Source organism: Ammospiza nelsoni, chromosome 1 (assembly GCF_027579445.1).
Source record: "Ammospiza nelsoni isolate bAmmNel1 chromosome 1, bAmmNel1.pri, whole genome shotgun sequence".
Taxonomy (NCBI): Eukaryota; Metazoa; Chordata; class Aves; order Passeriformes; family Passerellidae; genus Ammospiza; species Ammospiza nelsoni.
The window spans coordinates 115,433,026-115,448,573 of record NC_080633.1 but is presented as its reverse complement, the minus strand read 5'-3'; the positions used below and the strand labels follow the sequence as shown (position 1 = coordinate 115,448,573).

The 15,548-nt window shown below is 41.3% G+C and overlaps 1 protein-coding gene across 1 annotated transcript; it reads left to right on the top strand.

Annotated features, from left to right (window-relative positions):
- Window positions 1-1,496: 1,496 nt before the first annotated feature.
- Window positions 1,497-4,401, top strand: MOS (MOS proto-oncogene, serine/threonine kinase). Its single transcript, XM_059490549.1, has one exon. The coding sequence runs from the start codon at window positions 1,544-1,546 to the stop codon at window positions 2,591-2,593; it is 1,050 nt and encodes a 349-aa protein (XP_059346532.1). The 5' UTR covers window positions 1,497-1,543; the 3' UTR covers window positions 2,594-4,401.
- The last annotated feature ends 11,147 nt before the right edge of the window (window positions 4,402-15,548 follow it).

Below are 15,548 nucleotides of genomic sequence, written 5' to 3'. Positions count from 1 at the left end.
CTCAGCTGTGGTCCAAGTTCGTTTGCCTGTGAATTGCTGCTGCAAATTTCTCCTGATTGTCCTAAATGTCAGTACTAGGGAAGATCTGCATCACTGATTCACTGAGGAGTGATGTCTTTGAGACTCCCTGGTCCCGCTGATCTTGAGTTCAGGGAGGGTCAGGAAATCACTTTGGGACATCAGGTTTGTGTGTTAGGGTGAAAAACTGAACCCATCTCAAGGAGGAGAACACTCCAGTTCTGCTTGCACATGGTCTGGGTACTCTTGTAACCCCCTCTCAGCAGCCTGCTATCTACATTATACACATCCAGATTTAAAAAAAAAAAAAAAAAAAAAAAAAAAAAAAAAAAAAAAAAAAACCAACCAAAAAAAACCCCAAGAACAAAACACCAAAAAAACCCCACCAACAAAAATGAAAAGAAAACACCAGGACTGCCTGCAGTCAGTGCTGCCCAAAAAGAAACCCTGGAGAAAGAGGCACTGTCAGTCTGAAGTCCCATGGCAGAATCTGTACTGAAAAATCTGAAGAGTGAGGAGGTAGGAAATGGCTTCCAAGCTTTCCAAAATATTTGTCATCATGTACAGAAAGATACTGGAATATTCAAAAATCCTCAACTGTATAGGTCCCATAAGGGTGCTCTGCTGTCTGGGCAGTACAGCTGGTACCAAGCACTATGGCAGTTAGCACAAGCACTGCAAATATGTGAGAGGGTCAAAATTCAAAAGAGCCCTTTAAAAACCACATGGACCACTAACACAAAATTATGTTTCTTTGATTTCTGCCAGAACAGCTCTGTAAATTGAGCAATAATTTTTCTAAGAAGGATCCAGAAATAAAATACACACCTGTAGTATACTGCATGGGGTGTGATGGGAAGATGACAAAATACTTATGTGTAATTCTAGTTACTGTATCCAAAGGATGATACACAACAATAATTTGTCTTTATGCTGCTATTAAGGTTGCAGTACTGCATGGGCAAAGCTGAGCACCCAAACTAGTCCTGTTGTCCCAGTTATGTTTAAGTGGTAGGGTCCTACAAACACAGTTTTATATTTATGCCTGCCACGGCATCATCAAACATTAGCACTCACCACTTCAGCTGCTTTCACTGAGAAAGACTGAGCTGTTTAATGCACCTGATGCTGATCATTCCTGCCGGGAGCCATGGTGAAATGCAATCACCTCTCACTGCTTTATTTATTCCTGGGGCATTTTGCTAGAGGCATTCAATGGGCAGAACATGTTTCTTTTTCTTTTGAGATTAGAAATGATGTGAAATACTTATGAGTTAATAATTTTTTAGCTTTAAATCTGTTTGCCTTGATTTTCTAGAGATTTGCTTCAGGGCTGGAGAAGAATGTTTCCAGGTGAACCTGATTTGTTTCTGACAGTTGGGACAGATGCAGTTCATTTGGGGGAGGGAGGGAAAACAGTGAAGGGAGGATAAAAGGCTTTGGAAGGTGGTTTGGAGTCCTTTCTATCAGGGAAGCTTTGTAGTCTTCTGTCTTAGTAGCTGCCTGTTGTTTTCTCCTTCATATTATGCCATCACCTATTCCTCTTAATTGTTTTCTTTCTTTTGAGTATTCCCCCTCTGCAAATTTGCGCCCCTGCAGCAGCCCTTTAGTTATCCCTGGCAAAGACAGCAAAAGCTTTTTGGGGGGAGCTTCCTCAGCCAGGACTCGCCGCTTGCCCTCACGCCTGTCCTGGTGCTCCATTGACTGGGAGCAGCTCTGCCTCCTGCAGCCCTTGGGGTCTGGGGGCTTTGGCTCTGTCTACAAAGCCACCTACCATGGTGCAACAGTGGCTGTGAAGCAGGTGAAGAAGAGCAGCAAAAACCGGCTGGCGTCGCGGCAGAGCTTCTGGGCTGAGCTGAACGTGGCCCAGCTCCAACACGACAATGTGGTACGTGTGGTGGCTGCCAGCACCTGTGCCCCAGCCAGCGACAACAGCCTGGGCACCATCATCATGGAGTATGTGGGTAACATCACTCTGCACCATGTCATTTATGGCACTGGGGATGCATGGAGACAGGGGGAGGATGAGGAAGAAGGATGTGGAGGGAAGGCCCTGAGCATGGAAGAGACTGTGTGCTATTCTTGTGACATCACGACAGGCTTAGCCTTTCTGCACTCACAGGACATTGTACACTTGGACCTGAAGCCTGCAAATGTTTTCATCACTGAGCAGGGAGTCTGCAAGATTGGAGACTTTGGGTGCTCCCAGAAACTGGAGAAGGGCTCGTCCCAGAGCGCCCGCGCTTGCCAGCAAGGGGGCACGTACACCCACCGTGCCCCTGAGCTCCTCAAGGGGGAGAGGGTCACTGCCAAGGCAGACATCTACTCGTTTGCCATCACCCTGTGGCAGATGGTGACGCGGGAGCAGCCGTACCTGGGCGAGCGGCAGCACGTGCTCTACGCCGTGGTCGCCTACACCCTGCGCCCGTCGCTGGCTGCCCCGGAGTTCCACGAGTCCCCCGTGGGCCGGGCCCTGCACAGCATCATCAGCTGCTGCTGGAAGGCCAACGCAGAGGAGCGTCTGCGCGCAGACCAGCTGCTCCCCAGCCTCAGGGCCCTCAGGCAGCGCCTCTAGGAAAACTCAGCACTCTTTATATTCCTTCTGTTGACTTTTCTTTCTCTCTGGCCTTCCTCTGAACATAATTAATTCTGCCACTGTGTGATCTAAAAGTTTTGTTGCTGTTTTTTATACTGGAAAAAAATACCCTGAACTGTTTTGATATAGGAAAATTAAAAATAAAGAGATTTAATGAAACTGTGGGGTTTTACCCTGGAAGGGGATAGTGGCAAAGATGATGTTGGCAGACATGGTTTTTTCTGGTTGATGTGTTGTGTGCTGCCTTGCTCACTAGGAACTGTGATGTGCAGAAAAATTGTTGTTTGTAATTAAGTGAAGTAAAACCAAGGGTCTGCTTTTGCCAGGTTCTTTATACATAATACCTTTTGGTATTTTTAAAATGTCAAATATGAGTAGTTCTTGACACCAGCTAGGGTAGTGCACTTCAGCTTTTCCTCTTCACTAACCAAGGAATGAGTATGTATTACAAATCAGTTAATACAGAAAAATAAATACAGGGTGTCAGTGGTCTATTTAACTTGTTCTTAGATGTACCTAATTTCAGTAAGTATGCTGCTTCTGATATGGAAAATGTGAACTACTCACATACTCCTTGAAATAAAGAACCTTTTTGTCAGTCTAAGGCTACTAAGAGTAAGAAGTTGCATTAACAACTTGTCCTTTTATAAGACTTCCCTGCTACCAGGTGTGTCAGTAGCAACTTGCTAGTTGGAACACTGTAAATTTTGAAGCATTATAAGAAGATTTTGTGCAGAATAGAGTTTAAAAAAAGGTGGGGGGAAGAATGGTAAAGTGAGGATTACTTTGCTTTATAACACATGGCTCAGTGTTGGACAAGATACTGGAAGTACTGAAAAGGAAGTTTGCTTGCAGCAGTAATAATGTTCCTCTGCTGGTGCTCAAAGCATACACTATTGAACTATCCTGTGCACTGTTATGTCTTATCTGCTATCTTTCCTAATCTGGTTGTAGTGTGTCTGGGAAAGGAAGTGCTGTAGGCAACGCTAAGACAAAAAGCTCTCATCCCTGACTTATCAGAACTGATAATTGTACATCTGCACCCTTATCTGGAGCTGCCTCCTGTAGCTGATGTTGCCATTTCTGCTCAAAGCCTCTGCTGCTTTTTAAGACAGGAGAAAGAGTGATGTTTCAGTCAAATTGTTTTTCTTCTTTACCCTCCCTCCCCCCTGCTTCCATTCTGGAAAAAAAAAATCCCAAAGGAATGGAGCCAGTTTCCTGATTTCTGACACACATCTGTTCTTAGCCCCGTGAAATCCTGGAAATGAGCAACTATGTGAATTTGAGATGATTCTGTAGGTCTTTATGGTATTTGGGTTGGTAATTGAAATTAATGGTTTATAAAGCATATCTGAGCTTAACTATTTCTTGGTCTTCTGTCCTCCTTAAGTGGAAATAGAAAATGCTGTCTGGAATAAAAAGCCCTGAAGTAAATTCTGGGAAAAGTTTCCTGTGTTTCTCTGTCAAAATAATTATGCTATAGAACCAGAACTTTTTGTGTGTGTGTATTGTGTAACTTATTTAATAAAGAAGTTGTTTTATAGAAGTTATGATAATAAGTCAGTTACCTTTTGAAATGATTAGCTGAGGGCATGCAAGATAAATTTTTAGATAAAGCCATTGACGTGCCTTACCTCAATATCAAGCAATAAAAATGTTTCTGCAGCTTTGAAAAGAATAAAGAATTGAATTAATTTTTTCTAGTAGTTCCTAAATGCTTGTGTTGTGTTTATTTTGCCAATCTAGGAAGCTTGCTGCTTATACTGCTAGAAACCTGTGATTTTTTTCCTTAATGATACTTTAGCATCAACAAGTGCTACTTGAGCCTCTGTGAAAAATCAAGCACCCTTCAAATTCTCTGTTGTACTTGACAGAAGGATACTGAAGGGCCAAGGTCTACTCTTGAAGTATAATCAGCTCTGCAGATGTTTCTGTCAATTTTATGGGGTTCTCTTTTGATAGTGTGAGAGAGAACTCTGCACAGCACTCAAGATGTAGGCACACCATACTCTGCTGCCATAATGATGGTCTCTGTTTTATTAACTTCAAAGGTTAGTTTTGTTTTTTGATTGCTAATGAGCTCTGAGTTGATACTAATCAAGAAATATCTCTAGCCTAACAGCTCAGAATCCTTGGTTCTATGTGAGATGGTAAGTTTGCCTGTTTGCCTCACTTTACACTAATATACCTTGAATTTCTTTCTGCCAGTTTGTAGTTGGTCCTTGCAATTAAATAACTCCACCATCAGCATTTTTATTTATATTCTGGCTCTCCATCCTGCACTTCATTTGTGGATGTGCTGGGCAGCAGAGGATCCCCTGAAACACTGGTGGGCACTTTCTCCTGCTGGCAGTTTTACCCCCTGTGCCCATCTTTGACTTACCCAGCCCCGGGATTTCTCTCCTAAATGTGGCTGCTTAGTACCTTTCAAAAGTTTGTAGTGAAGGATTTTTTAAATACCTTTGGAAACCCTGAGGGAACATATCAATCAGTGCCTTATCAACATGCTGTCACTGCTCCCAAAGAATTCCAATACAATCCAACACAACTGTGAAGTGCAATTCTTCCAATGAAAGCAATATTGGTTCCTTCTAAACAAATCATCTTGATGTATCTGTTATTTCCTTTAATATAGAATCTGCTAATGTATCTTGTACAGATGTCACTCATGGAATTAGGAAATTGATTTTTTTAAAGACTTCCCCTCCAGGATATGAACCTGGAGAGAAGAAGGGCCAGCAACAACTGGTTGATTTTCAAGGATTGCCTTCTCCAAGCTCAAGATTGGTCCAACCCCATGAGCAGGAAATCAGGTAAAGGTGACAGGATGCCTCCAAGGATAAACAAGGAACTTCTGATTAAACTCAAGCATAAATAATAAATATGCAAGAGTTGAGAGACCAGACCAGTGTGGGGTCTGAAGCAAAGAAGATTTACTATTGATGAAGAAGGATCAGGTTAGGGAACACTGAAACAAACAAGGTGTACAGAAGTTCATTGGTCCTGATGGGATGCATTCACAAATGCTGAGGGAGATTGCCAATGTCATTGCTAGGCAACTCTAGGCTGTCTTTAGAAGGTCATGGTGCTCAGGAGAGAATTCTGAGGTCTGAAAGAAAACAAATGTAACTCCTGTCTGCAAGATGGCCAAGAAGGAGGATCTGGAAAACTTACAGCCAGTCATCTAAACCCCTGGAAAACTTGTGGAAAAAATAACTCTGGAAATCATTGCCGAACGTATGAAGGACAAAAAATGATTTGGAGTAGTCATCAGGGATTTATAAAGAAGAAATCATGCTTGACCAACTTAGTAGCCTTTTACCATGAGACTACTGGCTGCTGGAGGGCAGGAGTGGTTGCTCATCTTGACCTTAGGGAGGTTTTTAGCACTGTTTGCCATTACATCCTCAGAAGTACTGACTAAATAGTGAAAACTGAGAAGTTGATGAAGTACTGACTAAATAGTGAAAACTGAAAATTAGCTGAGCTACTGGGCTCAAAGGGTTGTGATCAGTGACATGAGGTCCAGCGGGAGACCTCTGTCACAGTCATTAGTGGCGAATCCCAGAGATCAGCACTGGGCTGGCTAACATCTGCATGGAGGGCTTGGACGGTGGGATGGAGCACCCCCTGCGAGTTTGCAGGCGATACAGAATCGGACGGAGCAGGCAATACCTTGGTGGTTGTGCTGGTGTTCAGAGACATCACCAAGCTGCAGAAATCTGCTGATGGCAACCAGCGCAGGGAACGCAGCGTCTGGCCGTGCAGCAGGACGCGGCCGGGGCCGAGGGCTGGGAAGGAGCTCTGCGGATGGAGCTGGAGCTGCGGGCAGCCACGGAGCAGAACATGAGCGAGCAATGCACCCTTGCGGCAGAGGCGGCCCACAGCACCGGGGCGCGCTCCGGAGGCTGCTGCCAGCTCCTCAGCACGGCTACGGGAGATTACCGGAGATAATCTCCTCACTCAGCCCCGGTGAGACTCATGCGGGGCAATGTGTCAGGGCTCTGCCGGAACAAGAATGTCACGGAGGTACTGGACCAGGAATGCAGAAAGGACCATTAAGTTGATCACAGAAACTGAGAGATGGGAGCACTGCATCTCAAAAAAGAAGGCTCAGGGGGATCTTACCAGTTTGTAGAATACTGATAGGAGGCAGTATTTATCATCCAATAAAGATGGAGCCAGTGTCTTCTCAGTGCTGCTCAGTCGCAGGACTAGATGTAATAGACACAAACAGAAGGACAGGAAACACTGTTTAAATGCAAGAGAAAACATTTTTACTGTGAAAATGGTCAGACACTGGAGCAGGTTGCTCAGAAGGGTTAAGGAGTCTTCATCCTTGGAGATACTCAGAGCCCAACTTGACATGGTACAGAACCAGCAGCTCTAGTTGACCCTGTTTTGGAAGGGATTGGACTAGACAGTCTTCAGAGATCACTTCTAACCACAGAAGTTCTCCAATTATAAAAAGCATGAGTTAAAAGGTCTGATTCTGGCCTTTTTTCCTTTTATTTTATAAAAAATTGCATTCACCATCCCAATCTCCCCTGGCGCGTCTCTTTCCTCAATAATAACATTCATAGATGTTTGAATTTCAGACATCTCCTGAGTTCTACAAAAATCCTTCTAGCTTGAGTCTATTTTGTGTTTCCTTCAGGACAATGTACATGCAAGACAACTCTGCTTCTTTGCAATGGCTTTGTTGTCTTGGGGGGTTAAAATGTTTAGGTGGGGATAGTCTTGATCTTGTTTTCGGGGCTTTGTTTGTTTTGTTTTTCTTTTAAAAACCTGACATAAATAGATCAGCCAGTGAGTCTTGGCAGATTTCTTGTTCTTGATATTCTGAAAATAAGAAATTTTGGAGTTTCTGTTAGTTCCCTGAAGGATTTTTTCTCCCTCCATTTTTATATGTAATCCACCAGACTTTTTTCCTTTTTGTTTTCTTCATCTGGACCCAGCTTCAGAAAAGGTCCTGTCATGCTTCTAAAGCTGGAATGAGCTAATGAGTGTAGCTGCCCTTTGCTATTAACTTTGTCACACTTGCATACTCCCAAAAAAGTGTCAGTAGAAGGCACTTGATGCTAGCAGAGCAGTTGCAGACAATTGTGTCACAACTAAGGGGATTCTGTTCATCCAGATTTTTCCCTTTCTATAAACTGGTTTTGTCCTTTCTCTCTCCTTGCCCATACATAGGTATGCAACAGAGCTCCAGATGGTTAGCAAGACATGGTTCTAAGTCATAACCCTTAAGGGCTACTTGTACCTAGTTTATTTATTCTCTTTGTTTCTGGAACTGATTGCCAGAAGTTTGATCAGCCTTAACAGGAGATTTATTGAAGTACTGCAGAGATTCAGATAATGCAAGTGTAAGTCTGGGAATGGTGGTATTGGAATGTCTTTGACAGCCAGGTATACTCTATTCAAGGCTATCTGATGCTAAGAACATAAAATAAGACTCTCCAAATAAGAATCTCCTCCTCAAATAAGAATCCCTACTCATCTTGACTGTGTTCTGGGGAAGGAACAAAGCCTTATTTTTCCCAGCTGGTAAATGTAAAGGTCAGGTCTTTCTATTAAGATCAGATTAGATCTTAAGAATCCATCTTACTATTAACCAAATTTCACAGCTTGATATAATTATTTTCCTTGGAAACTCAGCTATTCTGGTGTTTAGTTTAGTTTAGTTAGTTAGTTTGTTTGTTTTGGGTTTTGCTTTTAATATACTATGTGCTGTTTCTGGGACCCTGGGATGCCATGTCACAGTAGCCAGCTTCTCAAGGTGAGCTTTTTGTTTTATGTTTTCTGTCCCTAAGCAGCACAAGCTGCCTTTCAAACTTCCAGCACTGCAGCACTGAGAGCTAACTCTTCAAAACTGGGTGGGTTAGCTCCTGCCTCATAGCAGTCTGTGGTAGCCACAGCCTGCATGGAAACCTCAGCTCCTTCTCATTAGTCTCCCCGTACCTAACTACCAGACCTGATTGCATTTCCTAATTTTGGAAAGTACATATAAAGAAGATACTGGAAAGAGCTTGCATTCTCATGGATACTAACCAACAGCAGTAGTCCTGGACATATTATCCATTTAGAGTGTTGTATTTTGTGCTTTCTTGGTTATACAGAGTATTGTCCACTAAGGGAAAGCATAAGTTAAAAGTTCTGATTCTGGCCTTTTTTTTCTTCTATTTATAAAAAATGTCATTCACCATCCCAATCTCCTCTGACGCATCTCCTTCCTCAAATGGGCTCATGTGTAAAGCTTGACAGGATGCACTTAATGTATAAATGATTTTATGTAATTGTACCTAATTCAAACTGAATCCCCAGATAAGAGCCAATACTAATTAGTGCTGGAATCACTTTAGGTCAAAATTACTTTTTTTCATGCCTTACAGTGGAAAGCAAGTTCTACACGCTATCCTGAGTCTTGCAAAATGCAACAATTCTTTTAGCAGTCAAGTGATTACAAGAAAGACAAGAAAAGATTGTTTGAAGCATGGGAACAATGCAATTATAATAAACAGTTTCTAGGAAAAATGAGAAAAAAGGAAAAGAAAAATCATCAAAGCCTATAAATTCCGTATTAATCTTCAATTACTATAGTTATTGCTAAAGAGTATTTGGATCCCAAGTAGAAATATCAAGAGGCATTTCATTATAGGTTTTAAAAGAAGTTAGCATAAGATACAATGCTTGATGCTATGTTCTTTATGTTGTTTGCTCCTCATTCTACTTTATTTTATTTTTGTATTATGCTTTATCTCAATCCAGGAAGAAAGTGATAACATCACTATTTTCAAACAATAAAAATACTACATAGCTTGGAAGGAGGCACATAATCAATTCAGAAGGTAGGATGGGAAGCATGAAAACATAAGTCTGAAGAAGTATGGGTTGCTTCTGTACTCTGTGGTATGATAAGAAAACAAACAAAAACTGTTTCACACAATACACCACAAACATTTTTAAATTCAATGGGACTTAAATGCATGCTTACTATTTGACTCGTGTATCAATTTTTTGCAGTGTTAGTATCTGTGTACATAATTTCATCAGCTACAACTAAGATGAAAATAGGGATAGGAAATTGTTATTTTTAAAATTAACTGTATGTGGAATATTCTTTTACTTTGTTCTAGCTATTTATCTGCTGCAAATACCTTCATGCAGTGCTCAAAGAGGCTCTTTCCATGCTTCAGTTAACCCAGGCTGCCAAATATTTGTCTGCCTGTCAAAGAAAAGCCTTAAAACCAGTTAAAGAAGGTAAATGGAACAAAAAAGTTTACTGGCATCTATCCCAGTCTGCCAGCAGCTAGGGATGCCCTGGGACAACTTGACAGTGGAGGCAGCACCACCCAGCCCTGGAGTTCTGTGAGCACGAGGCTGAGTTCTGCTGTCGACCCAGCCCGAAGTTCAATAGCCCAAGTGTTCAGCAGAGCAGGGAGGTGATTGCATTTGCCTTTGCAGGGCACCTGGGATAATAGGGCAATTCATAACTTAATAAATATTCTACTGCACATGTGCCAGGCTACAAAGAGCAAAGTCGGCTGTAAATTGGAAATGTAAATGTCCAGTTCTTTTTAAGTCACTCCCTCCACAAGGGCAGAAAGAAAACCAGTTTTATTTTCAAGCCATGTATTTTTCTCCACCACTTAAAAATGGTGAAAGGGTTTTGATTCAGATAGGGCACAAATGAAGCTTGTACCAGGGACAAGTATACAAAGTTGCACCAGAACAGAGATTGTAAAAATGCTGAATGTAAATAAGGGAACTGATAGGCTGGGAGGCTGGATTTCTTATTTAATAGCAGTTAATAGTATATATTACATAGTACACTAAATTTAGAGAGATACCATACACCTTTTCCACATCCTTGTTTTTCTCTTAATTAACAGTTCCAATTAAATGGTTTACAGATAACACAAAGGCTACATGCAAAACCTTTGAAGGAATGTATCACTGCACTAACATGCCAACAGATGAATGTCACACTGATTTCTCTTTGTTAAGGTTACAGAACTCCAGACCTCCCATAAAGTTGTCGATCCTTGTACAGCTTTTGGGAGTGAAATGATTGCTATTAAATGTTTTCTGATTGAAAGGGGAAAATTAGATATCCCTAAAGTTTAATAAATCATTCCTGCCAACAACTGACTTTCAGAGGAAACAAATGTAGTTAGCAGCAAATTTTAAAGAAAGTTTTCATGGTTGCATTGTTTGTTTAAAAAGTTATATATTGAATTGCAAACAGCATTTGAAAAAGTGTCATGATCATGAAAAATCACAACAAAAGAACCATTTGCCCAGGGAGACAAGGGAGGGGGCTGGAGGAGGCAAGGAGATAAGCCAGAGACAGGGAGAGAGGAGACACCCCAAAATCCAAACCTATTTGCTACAACCCTTTCAATCAGTGAAGCTCTCACTGAAAAGTAAGTTTATATTGGCGTGCGGCTTTCTGTGTTGTATGCTGGAGATACCTGCCCACTGAACTGTCAGGGTCCTGCATGACTTAAATAAAGGTCTTGAATTAGTGCTTAACCTCAGAGAAGGGCACTGATTCAGTTCAGAGTGGTCACCTGTTCCCACCAGGTCAGAGTTGTCTCTTGGTTTGTTCAATGAAGCATAGACTTCATCTTGCTCCCAGCCCCCAAAAACCCCAGCTGATCTTGAAAACTTGTTTCATTTTAATGGCTCTGCAAGCCATTACCAGACTGCCTGAGAGGGTTTTTAAATTTCCTTTCCTTTACAATTGCACTATTATTAATTTTGATTAATTAGTGCTATATTTAAGTAGCACCAATGACTTGCTGTACATGCCAGTACACAAGAAATGGTAGATTTTTCATTGGAAAAGAAATTTCCTTTATATACAAAAGATTTTTAAGAGTAACAAACTCCATTTTCTGTATCAAAGGTGTGTTGCTGCTTTTGCCCTTTTTTTGTAGGAAAAATGAGAAATAATTCCTAGGTATTAACATAAGCATTTGTTCCTGCCAGAACAAAGGGATTGGCTCTCCCTCACACCAGGAACATTTCCCAAGAGTGTATGAGAATCAGTTATTTCTCTGAACAGTAAGGAATTCTCAAAAAGGAAATACACTTGTGTCAGTGTGGTAAGGGGCTATTGATAGGATGAAGTGACTGCTGGATGCTCTCAGAAACAGCTTCCAGCAGTCATAATTATTGAAATAGTATTTTTAAACATATGTCTTTCATACATAAACTAAAAACCTGAGGTCATAATGCTTAAAAATGACAAGTATTAATATTTATTAATTTTTCCAGGGGATATAGGTACCATACTCAAACCCACCTTCTGCATCTCCCATAATACCTAATTTTATTTGCCTAAAAATTCAATGCTTGACCACAACCCTAATAAATGTTAATATTATCTCCTCCTCAGTTTTAAACCTGTAGGAAATACTGCTTCCCTTGATCTGGAAGATCTGTTGCTGAGGATTTCACTGTGTACAGAGGCAGGAATGTTGGATGTGCAATCGTTTCACATTCGTGCACATTAATTTACATACAGTTGCTGTTTTTAAGTGATTGCTGCAGGGGAAAAAATACTTTTCTGTTTTATATCATTTCCTAGGGGAAAAATAGAGCAAACTATATTCCACATTTACAACCACATTTTGTAGACTGGCGTGCAAGGCCATGCACAAGCCCCATTTTCATGAAGTAGGAACCTCTGGCATGCATTTAGGTGAAAGATAAGTTTAATAGACTTGCTGTAATCTACTAATACGATATTCTCTTAAACAAAACTTCTGGGCCTTCTGTGAATGATATTACAAACTCTATGGCCCTGCACAGCCCTGCTACTGCAACCTCCTAACTTCCATGCAGTAAACTGCAGCTGCCACTTTGCCACATTAGCCTTGTGGAGAAGTTAGTAAACCCTTTGAAACCAAAACTTCTTCATATTTGATGCCTCTTGGATCACTTTCATGTTATATTGTGGATCTGACCAGCTGTTCTGAGCAATCACAGCGTGATGACTTCCTCAGTGGCTACTGACTCCTGTTTCTAAAGCACATCTTTAACACCACAGTATGTCCTTTAGTTCCAGGTCCTAAGTTCTGTGTTACTATTCCTGTTTCTGTCAGGTTTTGAGTAATTTAGCTTGGCTGGTTCACAGAGGGTCAGGTCACAACAGGAGAAGCATTGCTGAATGGGCTTTAATCTTTCTTTCCAGATGCCAGGGTTGGGAAGGGCATCTCAAGTCCCAGAGAAGGCCGACACCTGGATGTAATCTAGATAAAATTGCAAGTTGCAACTAATATCCGGCTCTAATAGTCCTGTAACATCAAGGTGGAAATCACCCCTTGCTTTAAGTTTCTTCATCATCTGTGGGAAGCATCTGCTAAATTTTGTGCTTGCAAACATTCACAATCTGAAAACTTGTTGGATCAAGAATATCACAAAGGGACACCAGTCCTAAAGAGATGAAGAAAAACTTTTCATTAACAAAAAACCGCAAATATAGGGAGTGATGCATTCCACACCAAGAGAAATTTTTCTTCTAGTCATAAGGCAGTGTGAGGCCAGAACCATTCCTTAAATTATCCCTGTTCCATGAAGAGAAGCAGCACAAGCCCCGTGAAACAATTCCCTACTACTCTGTCTCGCCAAAGAATTACATTAGATTAAACTGGTCTTTGGATGAAAAAAGCCATGATCAGCAACTCCATATCTGGGCTCTGAAACACATGGGCAAACATGTACATGGGCTACATATACTGGTAAACAGAATTGCTGTAAAATTAAACACCATTTTTTCCTCCCAGGACAGACATCCAACCAGGCTAATACCCTGAGGCTGGCAGCTTCCCACAAAGTCTTTGCAGGAGGCAGACATGAGGAGGAAAGACAACTCCAAAGTCTTTCATAGCACAGTCCTGTGAGAGTTTGCATGCACCAGTATGTGCCACTAGTGCCTAAACACTGTCAGTACAAGGCATCCATAGAGAAGCCAGTGAGGTAGGAGCAGCAAAACAACCTGTGTCCTGGAAGCCATTTCCAATTCTGGTATTAAAACAGCTTGTTCTGTTCAATAAGTCACACAGATATTATTTAGGTAGGTGCAAGTTTGCAATGTGTTCTAAGAACTACTGCAGCCTTCTTGAATTATTTTCACAAAGGGAAAAGACCACAACAAACAGTGCCAAGTGGTGCTGCCTCAAGTGGCCAAATCCAGACTGGAGAGATTTGTGGAGTTTATTATTTTTTGTACTTGATTAACTTTTACCCACATGAAGTCGTCTGAGGTGATTTCTAAACTGAAAACTGGATGCAAAAATCCCACAGTTCTGTTTGTATGCCCACTAGTTCAGCTTTCACTGAGCTGATGCTGGGGTTTTTTTGTACAGGAATTGCATGGCCCCACTTTTGGTAACCTGGCCTGGATAACGACAGGTGATAGGGTAGGAATGCAAGTATAAATAGTGTGTGTGAACAGAATACCCAAACTGGCGTGTTTTGAGAGGATGCTTGCCCAAAACCTGATAACAGTAAGAGGAAATTAACAATAACAAAGCTTGCTTAAGACAATGACCACCCAGATTAAACGCTAACCAGGGAATTAGATTAACAAGAGCCTTCTGAGGGGGGAAAAAAAGCTCAAAAAGCAGTATGAGAATTTGTGATTATTAGAAGAAAACTTGCAGCAGGTGCTAATATTTCTAAGACTCTCCTCATCAGACACAGTAAGTAGCTGCCACCCCACTGCTGGTACAGACTGGGGGGACTGGCAGGATGAAGGAATAGTAGGAACCCTCATCCCTCCTGGTATGTGGAATGGCTGCACAGGCTTCCAAAAGTGGGACTGTGTATGTTAATGCACACTTCTTGCAAAAGACTGGAAGTGCATGTAAGAAATGTGTGACTATGTAAGTGAGATCAGTGTAGAAGGGTATGAAACTTGTAGGTGCTTACCAGCAGTTTGTAAGCCTCTAGTATTGTGATTTCTGTTGTAGTGCTGATACTGACCCACAATATTATTTCATTGATTACCAGCAAATTATAGGTTGCTAATCAATAAACCACCTTAGTTGCTATCAAGGCTGTGTGAGTTACACAGTCATTTTCTGCCAAAGGTGTTTTTTTCATTATTATGAGTTTGACAGAAGCATCACATCTGCAGAGCAAGGAGTGGAAAGAAAACTAACATTCTCCCAAGAAAGCAGAGAACACATAATTCATTATTTTGAAAAAAAAATTAAGATTGAACTAGAACAGGATGAATTCAAATATCCTCCTGAAAGCCTCCCAGATGGACAATGCTGTTTCAGCCCCAAGTGTTCGATAACATATTATAAGGATGTATCACAGATTCAATGTCACTAGAAATGCTGTAGCATATCAGCAGCTTTGTATTTTTTGTCACAGTGACCTGTGTCAGAAAAACAAGGCAAAACAGGCTGACAAGGGAGAAGTTTTGCTCTAACCACATCAATGATATTAGAAGCCAAGTGTATTATCTGCCAGGCAAAAAGCACACATTAGAAAGAGCTTGATGAAGTTCAAGTTGCCCACTTGAAAACATCTCCTAGCAATCAATATTTGTGGCAATGTTTATCAAAAGTTAAGGATTCCATCAAGGCACAGTTGCTCTTTTTCTGAATCACAGACCTAGTTCATGTTTTCCATGCCTACATGAGGACTTTTTAAGCTAAAGAGAGCATAGTATTTTGAGAAGTAGTTGCATTTTTTTGTGCTGAGCTTTATGCTAGAACTGGCATGAAAATTTACAAAATGTAAAATGGACAGGCTAGGTGCAATATGAGAACTCAAGCTGTGCATTTCTGTCTGCCTGCTACCTGCAGAGATCAATACGGGTTAGCAGCTACCCATCTACACAAATCAGTCTTTGAAAAGGGGGTATTTTTTAGTTTCAGTTTTTCTGAAGTTCCAGTAGCTCAGGCACTTT

Excerpts from the sequence above, each read along its gene's own strand:
- MOS (XM_059490549.1), top strand. The coding sequence starts at position 1,544 with ATGCCATCACCTATTCCTCTTAATTGTTTTCTTTCTTTTGAGTATTCC.